Source organism: Lepidochelys kempii, chromosome 11, assembly GCF_965140265.1.
Source record: "Lepidochelys kempii isolate rLepKem1 chromosome 11, rLepKem1.hap2, whole genome shotgun sequence".
NCBI lineage: Eukaryota > Metazoa > Chordata > Testudines > Cheloniidae > Lepidochelys > Lepidochelys kempii.
The window spans coordinates 44052146-44071628 of record NC_133266.1 but is presented as its reverse complement, the minus strand read 5'-3'; the positions used below and the strand labels follow the sequence as shown (position 1 = coordinate 44071628).

General features: G+C 41.0%; 1 protein-coding gene across 19 annotated transcripts in view; it reads right to left on the bottom strand.

Moving 5' to 3' along the window:
• Positions 1–19483, bottom strand: part of AGPS (alkylglycerone phosphate synthase) — a 180230-nt gene that overhangs the window by 112178 nt on the left and 48569 nt on the right. For 13 of the 19 annotated variants that reach the window (XM_073305970.1, XM_073305969.1, XM_073305972.1 and 10 more), the window contains 4 exons: positions 6507–6596; positions 4905–5007; positions 2375–2495; positions 2212–2286 (listed from right to left, as the gene is read on the bottom strand). In XM_073305970.1, coding sequence (XP_073162071.1) covers positions 2212–2286; positions 2375–2495; positions 4905–5007; positions 6507–6596 — 389 coding nt within the window. Of the gene's footprint in view, positions 1–2211; positions 2287–2374; positions 2496–4904; positions 5008–6506; positions 6597–8719; positions 8823–12698; positions 12814–19483 lie in introns of those variants that run through there. The other 6 variants (XM_073305963.1, XM_073305967.1, XM_073305979.1 and 3 more) reach the window with 5 other exon arrangements.

The following is a 19483-nucleotide window of genomic DNA, read 5'->3' as shown; positions in this document are numbered from 1 at the left end:
GATTTCTCTGAAGGAAAGGCTTTTTTTATGCCTCACACTCTGGAAAAAAGTTTTCAATTATTATAAGCCCAACTACTTCTTTTCAGAAGCTACCCTTTGTACCATGCCTCTGCAACAGAAAAGACAGGAGGGTGAAATTAGGGGCCATGTGTGAATGCGCAAGAGAATAGAAGGAATGCCAGAAAAAGGGTGAAACTAGGGTGGGTACACACAGTGTGGAGGACAAGGAGGGATTTGAGCATGCATATGGAGGGGAACGTAGGGAGGTGCAAAAAGGCAGGAGGAATTTGGAGAGCAGAAGACAGAGAAACGGGGGGTATGATTTCTGGATTGCAAAGCAGCTGTAAACCTAGTTAACTGGTCAGTAAGCTCTGGCTGCTTTCATGCTGCTCCAGAACAATAAAGCAGCCACAGCATACTTGTGAATAGGACCATAAAAAGTTAAAATAAAAGATTTAAATTGATACTTGGCATCATCAATTTAGAAATATTACATGGCATCATCCTCTTTTGGTTTCGTGTATATGGTTCACGCATGAAACTTTTAATTAAAAAAACACCTAGGAAATTCCCAGATAAATGGTGTTAAAATGGTATTAAGGTTGAGAGTACAGATCAGTAATTCAGGGATGTACTTAAATGAATTAAGATGCACACGCACACACTGTGCACGTGCATCTTCAAAACCTGTAAAAATGTTAGCAAAGACAAGCTAGCCAGGATTTGTTTTCCAGGAGTTATTTCTTTCCATCTTTAGATTCTAAGTTTTGCCAAAAATTAAAAATATACAAGCTCTATTTTCTTTTCTATTTTCTTTAATTCTTCCTTTTAGCTTTTTCTGTTTGTCACTTTCATAAGCATGCTTAGGACTCTTATTACCTCTATGACATTATAATTGGAACCTACTAATTCTCACTACAATTAGTTTCCAAGCCCTGTCCTCAATTTTCACATGCTCATCTTCTAGAAAATTTAGTGTATGGGCTGAAATTTTCCATGCTTGTTCCCCATGAAGATTAATTTTATTTTTGAGCAAAAGCTCCTTCAGCTGTTTTTGAGTACAGTGAGTGAAAAGTACAGTTGTTACAAGCATTTTGACCATACTGTTTTAGACACAGTAAAATAAAAATGACTGAAGCTTGAACTTTCGTCTGGATATAGTCTTTAAGGACTAGCACCTTTGCTTGGTTTCCAAGGGAAACAATTGGCTTTGATTAACCAGAAGTTCTGAGCATTTGAAAACGATGTGCTGAAGAGGTGTGTTAGATTTTTTCCATTAAGCCTGTATATGTGCACATGCATGCATAGCTAAATAGTAATACTTAGTGGTGTGTGACATAAAACATTCCTAGCTTTTAAAATGACTGAATTGGTTTCCTTCAAACTGGACTGGAATTCTGGATCTGTGAGATCTGCAAAACTATCCAAGTTTGACCAAGCCAAGACTATAACAGGGTTCAAAAAAGAACTAGATAAATTCATGGAGGATAGCTCCATCAATGGCTAATAGCCAGGATAGGCAGCGATGGTATCCCTAGCCTCTGTTTGGGAATGGGTGATGGGGGATAGATCATTTGATGATTACCTGTTCATTCCCTCTGAACCACCTGGCACTGGTCAGTGTCAGAAGACAGGATACTGGGCTAGATGGACCTTTGGTCTGACCCAGTATGGCCGTTCTTATGAATTACAGGAATGTTGTAATTATCCCCAAGCAAGTGCTGAAACCCCAGGAAATTCAGGAGAAACAGTATGCGTGATATGGGCTGGTCATCAGTACAAAAAGGCACACAGCACCAAGACAATGTTTAATCCTTTATTAAAAATTGAGAAGTTGTATATAATCAGTTGATTATAACTATGAGCATTAACCTTACAATGAAAGACCATTACTTAGAACTATTAACTGAAATTAAAGTCCTTAGGATAAATCTAACACTGCATTGAATACCCCATGGTAACATATAGAGATGAGAACATATAGATTGCAAAGTAAAAAAGTAAAAATGACTACTCTTAAAAGGCGAGACTGAAGCCATTTTTGATTCCTTGGTACTAACAATTTCAGTTTATTTATTGCAAACAAATGACAAAGTGAGAGATATCCAACTAGTGTGACAGGACTGCTTCCCAAACTACTACCTTTCATCAGTTGTCACGGGAAGCTACAGCCTCCAGAGCAAAGAAAAAAATAAATTTAAAAGTTTTTACCTGGCCATACAACTATATCAGGAATTCGTTTAAACATTCCTTCCCTTAGCACAAATATCTCGTGTAGGCAGTGACCTGAAGTACAAAAAAAATCAAGTTACAAGGATTTTTTAAAATCATATATACTTCTAAAAGTGTAATTACACATTGGACTTGATCTTACCATGAGCTCTGAACACCCTATCTTCTGCTTCCCGTGAATATGAAATTGTAGTGGCTCTAAGATCCTGAAGAAATTCTTCATTTACAATTGATGGGGGTACATCACTAGTATTTAAGAAAGCCTACAATAAAAGAAAAAAAAATCACTACTACTAGGGAGTCCCCTAAATCGTGCTGGTCTCTCATGACAACCCCAACTACCCAGATTAGAGTTAGCAGTTGATAAACTCAACAAAATATGGGTATTTGAATTTAACCCAATTAAAGTTGTCTTCATTATCATCCCTGGCCTCAATTCTAACTACACTACCTACGAGTCTCTTTTCATTCCTCCACTCAGTTGCATTCTCTTCTGTAGACTGGACCCCTCATTGATCCCTCTAACCCTTATTTTTCAGATAAATTGTTCAGTATGTCACGGTCAAAGCCAATGATCTGTTCAGTACAATAGTCCAGAGCTTCACAAAAACCATGCCAAGTCCTTTCCCATTTTGTATTTGTGCAACTGATTGTTCCTTCCTAAGTGGAGTACTTTGCTTTCCTCTTTATTGAATTTCATCCTATTTACTTCAGACCATCTCTCCAGAGATCTTTTCCAGATCATTTTGAATTTTAATCCTATCATTCAAAGTACCTGCAACCCCTCCCAGTTTGGTATCGTCCGCAAACTTTATTTGTGTACTCTCTACGGCATTAGTTAAATCACTGATGAAGATATTGAAGAAAACCAGAACCAGGACCAATCCCTGTGGGACCCCACTTGATATGCCCTTCTAGCTTGACTGTGAACCACTGATAACTACTCTCTGGGAACAGTTTTCCAACCAGTTATGCACCCACCTAAACATAGTCTTACTCCCAGGCACTGTGAGAATAAGGAAAGATCACAAAGCAGATAGCTGAAACAGGGCGAACTACAGGATTTAGCCCTTCACCAAAGACAAGACACAAAGAAAGATCTTTACAGACTAAGTGCAGTTCAACTCTGAAAAGAAACTAAAAATGGCAGTGGGGGTTCCATCTTCTGTTTTTCAATGATTGCTGAGCAATTTTGTTATGTTACAAGTAAAAAGTTACTTTCCAATAAACTGGGCTTTTCCCATTTTACACAAGTTTTAATAATTCTCCAAGCAAAACTATAACTTCACTTACAGGTGTATCCTAAAGAGGATCAATTTGATTGAATACTCAAAATTTCAGTCTTTAAACTTTTCTGAGCTATGATTGGCTGAAATTTCTAATCCTGATACTCCACAATTGACTTCCATTAAAAAAAAATCAAATGAGAAAGGAGGAAAACAGGAGGAAAAAAGATTTCCAATTGGAAGGATTTTTAGAAATATTAAAAAAATTAAGGATTGCTTGAATTTAAAAAAAATAAGGGAAAACTGTCAGTTTAAGACCCACATATATGTTTTGCTTTAAGAACTTTCACAAAACTTAACAGAACAGTTTCCACATGATTATTCCAAATTAAGTTAGTTTGGGTGTTAGTTTTCCCTGCTAGGTCTGCAACCCAAATGCAGGTACATCCTTACACTTTTATTTTAAGCTCTTCAGGGAAGGGACCATCTTTTTGTTACCTATCTGTATGGTGCCTAGCATATTCGGGCCTTTATCTGGCTCCCCAGGCACTCCTATCATACAAATAATAAATAATTGTGCATGTGAACTAAAGAGAAACACTTAATAGCTTCTTTGACTAGTCTATGCTCATTGTCCAAGTCACGTTCAAAAGTAAATAAAAAAAGTGTAAATGGTGAAAGGTGAATTTGATTTTAAAAATGGATTTAAAATTTTCAAAGTTGAATTTTTGTTAAGTGTTATAACACCAAATGATTTTAAACATTAATGTTCCATAAACTGAACGCAATTATTAGGTATGCTTTAGAACCCTAAAGATCTATTAAAGCTTTTGCTGCAACTTTCAAGAAAACATCAGTTTAATATCCTAGTTACCCTGGAAAGCCAAAATCTTCAGTGCATAGAGACACATGCAAATATTATACAATCTCAAACAGATTATATACATTGGCAATTTAACAAGTAGGTTCAATAGACACTGTCATTCTGCAGAAATTATTTAAAACTGTATGTAACAGTTTAACTATTATATTTTCTGTATTTTGCTTCTCATTGCAAATAGTAATTAAAATATTTACTCCGATGTGAAAGTTCTCTCCTTTCTGGGTAGGCTCCTCCATTCAGCAGTCTGTTTGAGACAATATATCACCATGCAAAAGTAACCCCAATATTCCCTGTACAAGTAGCTAATCTTTTGATTAAAGTAGTGTGACATTACAGCAATTTGGACTTTCAGTAATTTTAAGTCACCCAGCTTTTGATATACAATATAGTCTATAAGGAGGCATGACATTTCAAAATAAATATATTGTATTAATACTAAGGCACTCAACCATATGCAAGGGCATACTGAGGGTAACAGCATGAGTCATGTCTAATAGATGAATGGTTATGTCATCATGAGCGTAATATGTTTGAAGGAACTGCCTTTTCAGCTATTTACTTACTCTAGAGGTAATTTTGTGCTCCAGACTTGCTCCTAAGGTTTTTTCCATCCATTCCTTCAAAACAGGTAACACCATACCACTCAACCTGTACCTGAAACAAAGTCTATATTACATGGGTTCTTCTTAATATGAAATATTATGTAAATCAGATAAATGTCTTAGTTATTTGTACTTATGCAGAACAAGGGAAAAATTTATTAGATTTAAATTCATATCCAGGTCTGCAAAATTATGCATATTTAGTGTTAAATATAAAACAATTATACAGAAATGTTAAGACTGTGCATCTTAAAAATGGATTCAATTGTATGTAATGGAAATGTCAATATTTCCACCTACACACGTGTAATTTTTGAATCCTACTAGTTTTTGACCTTAATGATATTTTGTGCCAATGAGTTCCATGTGGTAACTATGTAATGTGCAAAAATGTATTTCCTTTGACCAATTTAAAATTTATCTTTCATTTCTCTTGAATGTTATCTTTTGTATTATGGGAAATAGCACTCATTTTCACTGGGCTGGGGCAGGGAGTTGGAGCATGGGAGGGGGTGAGAGCTCCAGATAGCACTTACCTCAGGCAGCTCCCAAAAACGGCCAGCATGTCCCTGTGCCCCCTAGGCAGAGATGCAGTCAGGTGACTCTGAGCACTGCCATGCCGGACGCAGGCGCCGCCCTTGCAACTCCCACTGGCCATGGTTCCCAGCCAATGGGAGCTGCAGAGCCAGCACTCGGGACAGGGGCAGCGCACAGAGCCTCCTTGGACGCCCTTGTGCCTAGAGGCTGCAGGGACATACCAGTCACTTCTGGGAGCCGGGCAGAGCCAGAGCAGGGAGCCTGCCTTAGCCCCGCTGTGCTACTAACCAGACTTTTAATGGCCCGGTTAGTGGTGCTGACTGGAGTCACCACAGTCCTTTTTCAAGCAGGCATTCCAGTCGAAAAACAGACGCCTGACAACCCTAATTGGGTACTTATATTGCCCCCTCCCTCTCATTACAGCAGTATCTGGGCATCTCACAATCTAATGTATTTATCCTCACCACAACCCTGATCCAAGAAACGTTTTATGATCACCAATGGAAGTTCTATACATGAATACAGGTTTCCTCATAAAAGACAAACTGGCATTTAACTAATCAGTAAAATTACATGCTTGTTCTCGCATGAGATTCTTAGAACCGAAGAATACTCAAGAATGCTGCATACTGACCAAACCTTAGATAAATGAGTGTTATAATGGAGACTCAAGATCAAGTTAAATCGTGAGCAGGGTGACTACTTGGAATTATGGGGAAGACTAATTTTGCTTAAGTTGTCCTATATCATTTTAAGCTTTTAATAAGGCATGCAATGAATTAACCCTCAGTGAAGGTTTATTTTACTATCCACACTAGTAAAGTACTATTTTATAACTCAGTAAAGTTGTTAAAAATGCAGACAGAACATTTTAAGCTTATTCTAGAGGATGTGCCAAAAAAGCAATCATCTTTCATATAGACTGTGTAGTGTTTTAAATCAAATACAGATTCTCAAAAATAAAATACTTAAAAACAAGAAACTTCATAATATTAGCTACACAGTGATGCCAGAAATTTCATTTACCTTTTCCCTGTGAATTCTGCTTGTCCCTTCTTATTAAATATAAATTTGGAGTCATTGTATCCCCATCCATTCCACTTCAGAATTTCTTGCCTAAAAGGGAAAAAAGTTTTTAATACAAGTTAGTAGATTGTTGACTTCCATTGTTTTGGCTTTTGCAACAATTTTAAGATTAACTCTACTCTCTCCCTCCACTAGTTCAGAATTTGAAGAGTCAAATGCATAGCATAAAGATATATTTCTAGTTGTGTAGAATTCTATTTAGCTTCACAAATGTTATACCTTCCATATAAAAGAAAATAGTACAACAAAGCTAGTATATGAAAGATAATTATGTGAACAAAAACCAGCCTACAGCAGACAGATCTTTTATGCATACAGTATATGGTGCCAGCAATCAAGAAAAATGTAAAATTTGTAAGATTTTCTGTGTTAAATTTAAGATAGTTTGTTATTTAACAATTTAGCATCAGTATTTAAATCTGTGAACTTAATTTTCCAAAGTAAAGATTTTCACCAAAGAAAGTGAAAAACCAATGATTGTTTAATCATTAGTCCCAGATAAAAATAAACTTAACTCCAGTATAATATAGTTAACAGCACATACAGTAATTTAAGAGTAAAACAGGATGACAACCTTCTTCTAATGCTGTAGCCCAAATCAGTCCAAACAAAGAAAATTCAGAATAAAGGTTAAATGTAAAGAAAATCAAACAGGCTCAGGCATGGAAATCAGTTAAGGTGCCCAAAGAACTTGAACTCTGCCTTGTAGTATTGACACTATGTAGCTGAGGGGTAGCAGGGGGGGGGAAGAGAAAAAACCTGTCATGTTTCCTCTAAAATGGAACCACAAAACTATAATACCTCAATTGTAACTGAAGGGTATCCCCACAGGGCAAAATTTCTTTTGATGCCTTAATACATTTAATGTATTTAAAATGAAACACAATACACAAGAATGTCTCAGAAATCTACCTAGTGATACTACATATCTTCAACTAATTACAAGTAACCAACCTTAACTATTTTTCAATTTTAAAGGGCAAATTTACTGATATACTCTGGCTGCTCTGCACCATTCAGCTGGTACTAGCTCACGTGTGCACCATGCACTAAACAGCCATCCACCAGACCAAATCGCCACAGTGCAGCTCACTAAGATGGTGTCCCTGTACAATATGTTGTAGCCTAGTGAACAAAGATCCGCAAACCCAAAGACCAAGAGTGCAAGTCTCCTCCCTTTGCTATCTCTTGTTAATATTCATGTACACCTGACAGGGCCTAAAAGTTTGTAGCTAAGTAACTGCGGTTGCACACAGTCAAATCAGGCAGATCTGGAATTAGAATCCAGGTTTCTGGTAAGGCAGGCTCTCGCATTCACTGAGCCATGCTGCCTTTTGAGCAACAAGCCCTTCTTTCGAAAGGCATGTGCCAAATGAAATCAGGCACAACATCAGTGTAGTGATTAGAGCAGGACAGGAATTTTCCTGTTAAATTATTTTTGGCAGAAAATCCAATTACCCCAAACCAAAAGTTTTCATGAGAACATCTCAGTTTCACAACTTTCATCAAGAAGGTTTCTCAGATTCAGGATGGACTTTTTGGCCAAAGCCAGAAAGGAACCCACTGACTGTGTAGGGCAAAAGATAACCACTATGCTAATGAGATGGACTAGGGATGCAGAAGATCTGGGTTCCGTTCAAGGTTCAGACTGCAGATGGATGGTCTTATGGTTAATGGAATGGCCTGTGTCTCAGACACTGGTTCTATTGCTGACTGTGCGACCTCCCAAATTGCTTAATTGTTTTTAAAAAAAGCCTCTGTCTCCCCAGATGTCGGGTATTTGGCCTCTACAAGGGCCTAACGAATCTATTTTGGTTTGCAAAGAACTTGGGCAAATTCTGGCTGATTTGGTGCTGAGAAGCTTTGAGACTTAGGGAAAGGGGGCAGGTGGAAAAATCAACATCCAATCACACCTTCCTGGAAGGGGAAAAGGGAGCCAAAAGGAGGAGATGTAAGAGGGATGTTTGGGGAAGTAGCAGGCCTGGAGCCAGTGTTATGCTTGCTGTGAAATATTTATAGATTGTACCTGAACTTCTTATGGCAGGAGCAGGCACTAAGGAACCTCACAATCCCATGCCACCCACCCTAATTGAGGACTTCCTATGGCACACACATTACTCAGACCAAGGTGAGCTAAGCACAGGAAAACTTACTGCATGTCACAAGCACAGAGAGAGTGGAGGAATTGATCAGGAAGAATCTCATCGATTACTCTTCAGTTTCCGGGGATTCCTCATTCTGTATTACCGTATCTTGCTTACGGGGGACATCAGGAGACAGAACTGATGTTTTGGAAGGCTACAAAAGCCCAGGGGCCAGTTTTTATAATGCAGTTGTGATCCTCCTCAGCAGTAGGAAAGGGGGAGCCTGCAATCCCACCCTCCTGCCCTCCCCCCTCAAATAGGAAACTCCCCAAGCTTGTACTTAGTGCTTGATGGGAGAATCAGAGAGCTCTGCATGCCACAGACAGAGCTGAGAACAGAGCACATGAAAATTCTGCATACCACAAGCATGAATTCCTGAGTTGGCCCTCAACCTGGTCCCTCTGCTACCCCAACCTTCTCAAACAAGAGAAAAGGAGTACTTGTGGCACCTTAGAGACTAACCAATTTATTTGAGCATGAGCTGTAGCTCACGAAAGCTCATGCTCAAATAAATTGGTTAGTCTCTAAGGTGCCACAAGTACTCCTTTTCTTTTTGCGAATACAGACTAACACGGCTGTTACTCTGAAATCAAACAAGAGAAGCTCACAAGCAAAATCTTTAAGGTGAAGTTAAGATTGTAGGCTTTCAGAACTGCCCTTTGCTTCTTCCAGAACATGAGAATTTAATTTCTGGAACTGAAAATTGGAAAACCGGGAAATAGAGTGTTGACATTTCCCAGTCATCCAATCTACACTACCTAACTCTGCCCTTCCTTCCCCTCCCATATGTGGATGGCAATAGAAATTGGGAATATGACAATATTTTATCTTTCCCCTAACCAAATCTCTCATGTTCTCTATGCCAACCTAAACTCCAGTTCAGGACTTCTATTAATACAGATCTTCAGATCCTCACTGGCCTCTATACAGCACCACTGATCTATTTACTACTGGTTGGCAGACACAGAGGGACATATGGTACTGTAATCTCCCCAAAGGAATTCTTAGGGCAGGAATCAAAGGGGACAGAATTAAGATTATGTGGAAAGCTTCTCCTTAAAATTCTGTGCATTTCCTGATTTACCAAAGTTTAACTTTTGAGAATTAAACTCATTTTCTGAAAGGGTACGAATAGCACAAGGTCATGCCTATCACCAATCATTTTAACTTCAGGTTAAAGTTTTTTGGACACAAATATGTAAAGCCTCTTTAAGAGGAAAAATAGATCTCATGCAGCCTTAATTTGAGCTGCAACTACGATCTTCATAATACCCAGGTACTGTAGTACGAGTTATATACAGGTAGGGTGACCAGATATCCTGTTTTTAATTGGACAGTCCCGTATTTAAGGCCTCCAACAGGTGTCCTGACTTTTTCTTAAAAATGGGCAAATTGTCCCATATTTTCTGCTTTCCCTCCCCCCAGTCAGTACCAGCAGGTCCTGCTGCTGGCTGGATTCCTGCTCACCAACTGCCCACCCACCAGTAGTGAGTGGGGGATCCAGTGGCAGACAATGAGGGTGGGGGTGCAAGACTGGTGGCAGGGTGAAGTTGCAGCATGCGGGGCCAGCTGCTCCTCTTGCCAGTCTATCAGCGCAGCCCCCTCTGAGTGCTGGCTCGGGTGGGGGGGGGGGGAAGCAGGCTCCACAGCAGCCCCCCCGGGCAGGGGCTTAAGCACCCTCTTCACCCACCCCATCCTCCACAGCTCTGGGTCCTGCTCCCAGGGAGTGCAGAGCTGCTCCGCCCCTAGGCGCCCTCTCCCGCTGAGCCACCTCACTGGCCAGGCTCTGTGGCCGCTGAAGCCCCTGCAGTCAGGTTCCCTGGACCATGGTGCACAATGTGTCCCTAGAGCTTAACCCCTTCCTGCCCGCGCAGTAGCCGGGAGACAGGAGGCAGACAGGTTATGTCAGTGGCCAGCTGCTTTTCCGCACGGTGTGGGCAGGAAGGGATGAACTCTGCAAAGACATAGGCCAGGTCATCCCTTCCCCCATTTCTCCTCCCCCACGGCTGGAAGCAGTTCCCATCCCTTCCCTCCCACAAAAGGGTAATGCTGGCCATGTTCTGGTGTGACTCTTGTGTATTTTTTAAAAAGCATTCTGCTCTTCAGTGCAGATGAAATTCTGAATTCAAGAGATAGCATGCTCTTGGATATGTATAAGAATATTGCCTGAAGAGAAAACATCTGGAAAGAAACCAAGTTACTATGACAACACTGACAACAGGGACTAGAGTTCTGAAAATAGCATAGTAAATAGGGTCTTAAGTAATTTTAAATATTTTACTTTCATTGACATGATATAAAATTCAAGTTTTTAAAAGCTATACTGCAGTCAGAGATGCCAAACTTATTCTGAGACTTTTAGGAATGTTTATGAAAAAAAATCCTGAGGAATTAAAGAGTGTGCTTGGACCTCCTGTCTCTGCCCCTAGAAACCAGAGTCTTTTCTTCCCTCCCTTCTGTTGTCTATGGCGAAGAGGAGAGGGCTTGGGCTCTCCCCTGCCCATTATGCCCCTGAACCCCACTCCCAAACTAGGAGATGGAAAAGACTTGCCCTAGGAAAGCTGCCCTCCTAGGCCCAAGGTGGCATTTAATTACCTTGGCCAGTCCGAGGCCTGGACATCATTCCCAGGATGATCCTCCTCTTCTCCCACCTGTGTTGCATTTCCCCCCCACTTCCTCCATCACCACAGTCTCCTCCTCCACCGATTGCCCAGTGAAAGTCTAGTGGAGTCAAGCCATGGCAATTGTTAGTGGGGTTTGGAGTGCTGCTGGATTCAATGCCCAAGTTACAGGCTGCGCGTTGTGCTCTAAATACAACATGCAGCCTGTGGCTTGGGCACTGATTCCAGCAGTGTTGCACAACCAATTCAAAATTGCTGTGGCTTACCTCCTATCAGGCCCCCTCTGTGCAGTCTGGGCATGTCCCATAGAAGTGATGGAGAAGAACGCCCCCATGGCTGTGCCATTATTTGCTGTATTCATCGGACCCGAGTGGTGGAGAGACAAACCGTATGTGTGTGCATGCACACACTTGCAAAATTAGTAGATTTAAGCCTGAATTAGTAATTTTGTAATTATGTGTAAAAACCAGAATTATGGAAAATTAGGGAGGGTTGGCATCTCTGTTGGAACTACCATTTCTTTCAAAGTCAAAGACTGTATTTTTATATCTTGCTGAAAAAACAAACAAAACCCCCCAAAGAAATAGGTTCTCTCCTCTCCCCATGGAGCTACTTGCTATCGAATGATGGCAGCCATTCAGATTATAGCACAAAATGCAGTAGAGTGCCCTAGAAATGTTACAAGAGAAAATGGTGTCTCAAAATTGCAAGACATGCCCACAAGGTGGCAGTAGTCCACCACCACAGTAAAACAACTTCATAGCCCTTTATTAAGAAATGTGAGCTTTTCTTAGGAGGGTGCCATGTATATTAGAGTAAAACAGAAGTGACTTACGCTTCTGGTTCATTTGCTTGGTACAGTAAATTTCAAAAAAAAATCTTATAATAATCCACAAATAAAACGGACCTCAAAATGTATTCTTAAATAGCAGTTATCAAAGCAAAGTACACTTTTACTGCTAGAGTAACAAGATTATTTCTAGGTGTAGTTACAGTGCATCAGTCTTAAAATCTCACACTCCGGTATTAGGGTAATGGGCAACAGTATAAAACCTTAAGAAATTGACTTCCACAGTTTCATGGAGAACAGATTTACCAGCTTTCATCGCAAGAACTATAGCTTTCTGAATTATGATTTTCAATTCTCTTAGGTTAAAGATTTAAAGGTACAGCTCATGAAACCAGATACAAAATATTCCTAAGCAAGAAAAATTAAGTTCTTATTTTCCCAAAGAAACAATACTACTCCACCCCACCAGCATGCACAACAACTTTCTTATAGTAATTGGTGTTACAGACTTCCGATATAAATGGTTATACAGCACTTTACATTTTCCACACTGTACAAATTGATTAAACCTCAACACCTGAAGTACTAACTTTTTCCACCTGTAAAATGGGGTAAGTAACTTCCAAAAATGCTCAGTGAAGAAGCTGAAACATGACTGGAATTCCTTCACTGCTTATTCCACTATCACCAAGCTGCATATCAAGAGGAGAAGAATGTCAGTGTTAAGTCAGCTAACTTTCTTCATTATAAATTTATCCACGGCTTAATCTAAGCAAGTGTATTACAACATCAATAAGGTTTTCAAAGCATCTTGTATCCTGAAGAGACACTGCACACAAGACTAAAGCAAAAACAGTTCTCTCCAAAGCATAAATGTGTAATGTATTGGTTATTAAACACACATTAACAAGTATACTTTCAAAGGGATTCTTTGCACATCAGCAAAATTTACTTAATTTCCCATATTTAAAGAATTTAAGACTGATTTTCTAACACCTAACTAGTCCTCAAAACATTAGCATTTATACCCAAAAACTAGCAAACCCCAGAATGAACACTGATTAAACACATCTTTAAAATACAATTAAAGAGAGACCCATGAGATTTTTTTTTTAAACCCACAAGTTTTCATTTTATTTTTCAATAATTTGGGGGTATTGCATTTTATCTGGCCCCAGAGGGGTGGGGAAGATTCTTCCCCCACGGTAGTCGGGTTGCAGAGCAAGTGTGGCCTGCACTCACCCAGCAGTAGAGGGACAGGAACTATCACTTGGGACGCTGACCTGCAACACAAGGTTTGCACTCTAAGCCCTCGTCTACACTGAGATTAGGTCGAATTTAGCAGCGTTAGGTCGATTTTATAAGCAATGCGCCTACATAACCAACCCCATTCCGTCGACCTAAAGGGCTCTTAAAAATTGACTGCTGTACTCCTCCCCAACGAGGGGAGTAGCCCCAAAATCGACCTTCTGGGGTCGAATTTGGGGTAGTGCAGGCACAGCGTTGTGCAATTCGACGGTATTGGCCTCCAGGTGCTAATCCAGAGTGCTCCAACGTGACCGCTCTGGACAGCGCTTTCAACTCTGATACTCTAGCCAGGTACAGAGGAAAAGCCCCGGGAACTTTTGAATTTCATTTCCTGTTTGGTCAGCGTGGTGAGCTCAGCAGCACAGATGACCATGCAGTCCCAGAATTGCAAACAAGCTCCAGCATGGAGCGAACGGGAGACTCTGGATCTGACTGCTGTATGGGGAGAAGAATCTGTGCAGGCAGAACTATCAAAAAGAAGAAATGCTAATATATATGCCAAAAATCGCACAGGGCTTGGTGGAGAGAGGCTACACCAGGGACACGCAGCAGTGCCACGTGAAAGTTAAGTAGCTCAGGCAAGCCTACTACAGACAAAGGAGGCAAACGGTCGCTCCAGGTCAGAGCCTCAGACATGCCACTTCTATAATCAGCTGCATGCAATTTTGGGGGGGACCCTACCAGAACCCCACTGCTGTCCATGGACACCTGCAAGGGGGGAGTCTCAGGCAACACGGAGGAGGATTTTGTGGATGAGGAGGAGGAGAATGTGCAGCAGGCAAGCAGAAAATTCATTCTCCCTGGAAGCCAGGACCTTATCACCACCCTGGAGCCAATGTGGAATCTTATTTTATGGGGGAAATGTATGGAAAATAGGATGACTATTTCCTCCACTACAACTTCTCTTTCCTGGCAGAGACTTTAGCACTCTGTGATGAATTTATGATTCAGCTGCTTCAAAGTAGCACCTTCCAGTTTTTCAATTGTACTGTTCGCAACATATTCCCAAAGCATGCATCACCAAGATTTGGAGCATCTCATCTACTGGCCGTGTAAGCCAAATGATATCAAGATATTCTGAGAGGCAAAAATGGGCATCTCTGTCTCCATCTCAAGAAATAATCAACAGGCAGAGGCATATTATATTGTGTTTTTTCCATCAGACTCATTCATTTTCTGAAAGTTCCCTGTGAGAAGGGAAAAACAGAATCTGTGTTAGAAAAAATGTTTAATATGCAATAGAAACATATCTGCACATTTAAAACCCATAGTCTTCTCCTTTTAGAACAGTCTTTCCATTTAAGAACATCTAGTTATTCTAGATCAACAATTCAGCTGAATACTTCTGATATGATCAGCAGTGAAATTCTACACTAACATTTAAAGTTGTCCTAATGGGTTTTTTGGAGTAATAATGAAATGAATGGGCAGCTCACATTTCTCACTGCACTAGTGTGGTGCCCATCTACATCAGTAAATTCAGCACAGGTTACCGCAATGGCTGTGCATAAACTAGTACTGAAAACAGTTAAGTGCTAGTGTGGCCAGATTAAACCGTTTTAAACATCCTCCTATGAAGGCTTGCTCTGAGAAAATGGCAGTGTTAAATGATTTAGTCCTGCCCACATTACCACTTGTTTAATATCATTTTAATAGGTTAGTGTGGAAAATAAAGTGTTTTTAATCTAAAATTTCACAAATAGGGAGTTAAGCATAATAATCAACCGTAACAAACATTTTATCAACTTTTTATAAACTTAAAACTGAATAAACTGTTACCAAGTTGCATGGCTCCTATTGGCAAATACTTGTGTATAGGCACCCATACAGGAACATGTTCTCACGTTTTGGAGATATACCTGAACCTTACTTTCTCCTCGCAACGAATGTATTTATTATAGTTCATAGCTCTATAGTATTGAGAAAAAAAAATGCTAACAATCTAAGTATTCAAGTCTTTAATAAAAACGTTCTCTTCTAGTTTACACCTAACTTCCCCTGGCAACAAATGCCTTCCTTCACCCCATACAAAACACCAATAACCCAGTTCTGGTCCACCACCAATCTTGCAGGACTTTGCCACATCCCTACAATGACTTGGAGACCTCAATTTCAGCAAACTCCCAGTAACAGTCACCGTACTTCACACTTCTGCAATTCTTCTCCCCTCCCACACCCTACTTACCACCCTCCAACTTCCAAATAATAGGCAATACTGAAACGTAAATAGTGATCCTGGGGGACTCAGCCTACCCCCGCTTATTAAGCAGTACACTGACCACCTCAACAGCACTAGGGAAAGTTTCATTTATTGGCTCTGAAAGTGCATGACGACTGTTGAATGTGTTTTTGGCAGACTGGGATGTTTACTCACTAGACTGAATCGGTGAGAAAAATATCCCAGTGGTTATAGCTGCTTGATGTGTCCTACATAATATCTGTGAGGCAGAGGGGGAGCGGCTGTCTGCTGATTTTGACCAGCCAGACACAAGAGGTATTACAAGAGCCCAACATTGATCTGTGGGGTTGAGGGAGGCTTTGAAAAACCATTTTAACAATCAACCACAGTTGAACTGAGCACTGCGTGTTGAATGTTTTAATATAGGACTGGGTGTTTTCCTGAACTTACAAATTATGTTGCACTTGCATTAACAAGTATTGTTTGCTTTGACTAGCGCTATGCATTCTCCAGTAGTTGTTGTGAACTAATAAAGAGGATGATTTGTTCCTCCAGAAATAGAACTTTATTGACTGGAAGGAAGGAAACAGTGCAGAAAAACCAATTTCATACAAATTTTTTAACATAACTTAACAGGGGTAAAGCTTTAAAATTAGAAAGGAAAAAATATTTATGCCCATTTGAGAACACAAATGTAGTTCATTGTGGCTACACATACGCCAGCCATGGTTCTCACAGCTCAGTGTGTGAAAAGCTGTGGTTTTTCTTGTTATCCCCTGGCACAGATTGGTAGAGGTAATGAAGCATCCTGTGATGCTACACATGGTATGTTGGGGGTGTAGGAAGAAGCAACCATGTAATTCTCCAAGAACTGCGAAGGTTAAAGAGTCTGGGATTTTTGGACCTGTAGGTCAACCGGAGTCTGCAGCATTTGGGTTTGCTGCTTGAGAAGACCCATTATATCCTGGTGTATTTCCTTCTCTTGTCCTGAGATTCTTGGGCCTTTTTCCTGTCCTCTGTCTTTCTCCATACTGTCATATAGGCCCTTCAAGCCCTTTGTTCATGGTCCAATGCAGCACTCACTTGTAGGATCTCACAGAAGTAGTCCACCCTAGTCTTCGTCTTCCTCATCAGGGTCAGGCATTCTGAGGGCATGGAGACAACGTCCTCAAGGTTGGAATGCCAGAAGCTGCTGTTAAAAACAGACAGATGTATCATTGGACTTAGTGTCACAGGGGAAAGGGAAAAATTTCAAAATTCCCTCCCCTTACTCCCATAGACACTTAAAGGCTTATTGACATTTCAGCTTCATAGCACTTCAGGCTGGAGAGTGGTGTTGTGCTGTCATGGTGAGTACAGCCCACCATGAGCAAGCAGGGAAACAATTTTCTGTTGCACAAGGCTTTAAAATTTCAATCCCTATTTGCTGCTACTGGCATCCTGAAGCTTTCCCCCACATGTTGATAGCCTGTTTATTGCATGGTGCCAACCAAACTCATTGGAAAGTGGCATGGGAAAGTGACCCACTTGGAGGAAGTAATAAGGCAGCCATCCCTAAAAGCCTTTGGGAGAGGATTGTAGAATATCTCAAAGAAAGTTTCATCAAGATCTCAGGAGGAGAATAGGGCCATACCTATGCACATGAAGCACTCAGCATCCCCTCCATCCCCCAACACTTCTAACTCAACAGCGAACCAAAAGCAGATGCCAACTCTGCCTCTGTTTGGAGTACCTCTACCTCTCCCCATATGACTAAAAAAAATGAAGATACTTGTATCTTGTTAACTTGGGATGGGCTGGGTTCCATCTTTAAATTTAAAAACTGTAAGCAAAAAATGCATGCACACACTTACCCAAGGTCCCTTCCCTTTCTTCAGGCTCATCTGCGTTTGCCTAGCAGGATGGGCTAGACTGTAGAGAAGTCTCAAACAGGCCTTGGCTTGCTGAGTCCCTTGATGCCTCTTCCCTTCCCCCCTCCTCGCTGTTCATGGCAGGGGTCTTGGTCTCAGGCTCCTCCGAGGTATGGAAAGTGGTCTGCAGGGTCTTGGTGCAGTCTCTGCCAAGTATGGCATTCAGTTCCTTGCAGAAGCAGCAGGAATCAGATTCAGTACCAGATCTATTGTTGCACCCCCGGCCTTGTGGTATCCCTGGTGAAGTTCCTTCGCTTTCATGCGGCACTATTGCTGATGCCTATCATACCACTTTGCCTGCATCCCCCTTGCAATCTGCTCTTAGATGTCCATGCTTCTATGACTTGTTCATAGCTGTGCTTGCAGCCTCTTCTCCCCATAGGCTCAGGAGATCAAATGCAGCTCTGCCTGAAGTAGGCAGGAAGTATGTAGTACCTCTGTATGTAGAGCCTGGGCAGTTGTACACAACAAGGGTGAACTGGTGGGTGTTCTTGCTAAGTGGGCAATTAGGAAAAGGCATTTCAAAAACATGTGGGAGGGTTTTAAAGGCGAGGGTGGCTTCTGGTCTCTGTGACCCCTGGGCCATGGAGTTTAAAATTGTGACCAGAGCAGGCACGGTCACCAGGAATAGGGTACTGTGCAATAGCTGCTGGAGGACTGTTATGGTCGACACTGGTCGTCCAGTGTCTCCACTCATACTGAGTCTGCAGATCTGTCACTGCACCAGTTAACCTTCAAAATGTGAATCCAGTTTAAGTTGGCAACTACAAGGGATAATGAATAGTTTTTAATGAAATGTTAGATTCTGAAACACAAGATGGGAAGTTCTGGCTTGCTGAATACTGGCCTATCACAAGCTGGCCCAATTCAATCCCTGCCCTGTTCTGCCTGAGAATTCCAGCATTTCTCTTAACTAAAGGCAACTGACTATATCCTGGGGGCAGGGAGGGAAGAAAAAAAAAAAAACAGTCTACAGAATTCATAAGTTCTACACTTTCAGACTGCAAACTCCATTTTGGATGTGGACTTTTTTTTATCTTCTCTGTTGTCCAGTTGCTCCATGTTGGACTGAAATTTTAAAATCTGGTGGCAAAGGGCCAACAATAGGAGGGTCATTGACTTAAGTGCTCTCCCACTGAGGGCTGGTCTACACTATGGGGCGTGGAGGGGGTGGATATTGATCTAAGTTACACAACTTCAGCTACATGAACAACATAGCTGAAGTCAACACACTTAGATCTACTTACTGCAGCGTCTTAACTGCAGGGTGTTGATGGGATACATTCTCCCATAGATTCCCCTTGCGCTTCTCGTTGAGGTGAAATATCGGAGTCAATGCTGGAGCGATCAGCAGTCGATTTATCGTGTCTATACTAGACACGATAATCGACCCCGCTGGATTGATCGCTGCCCATCAATCTAGTCAGTAGTGTAGACAAGCCCTGAGTCAGCTCTAAACAAAAGGCTGTCTCCTACTCAGGAGAACTGGCTTATCAGGGGAGAGGTTGCCTAGCAATGAAGTCATGTAGTAGGGGTCTGGGATCACTTGAAAAAATTGATCTAGGAGTCACCAGGCAGAGAAACTGGAAGGTTTTAAGATGACTCTTGGGGGAGACAGAGGATATATCTGTACTGCATTTTAAAAACACGTGGTAGCGAGTCTGAGCCTGGGGGCTGTGGGTTTTAAAGTCCAGTGTAGACATACCTAGAAACACACAGAGGGGAGAGGAGACCAGAGTGGACTGATTTAAATCAAGGCAATTTAAAACAGATTTTAATAATTTAAATGAGCAAGCAGAAAACCTTGATTTAAAATCAACTTACATCTTATTTTGCATTTGTACTTTAGTTACTTTCCTAAAGAAAGGTTCATTCTCATTGGTTGGTTACCATTAAAATGTGTTGATTTTCAATTAAATATAGCTTTTACAATATATTTGGTGCTTCTTTCTTCCAACCAAGAGG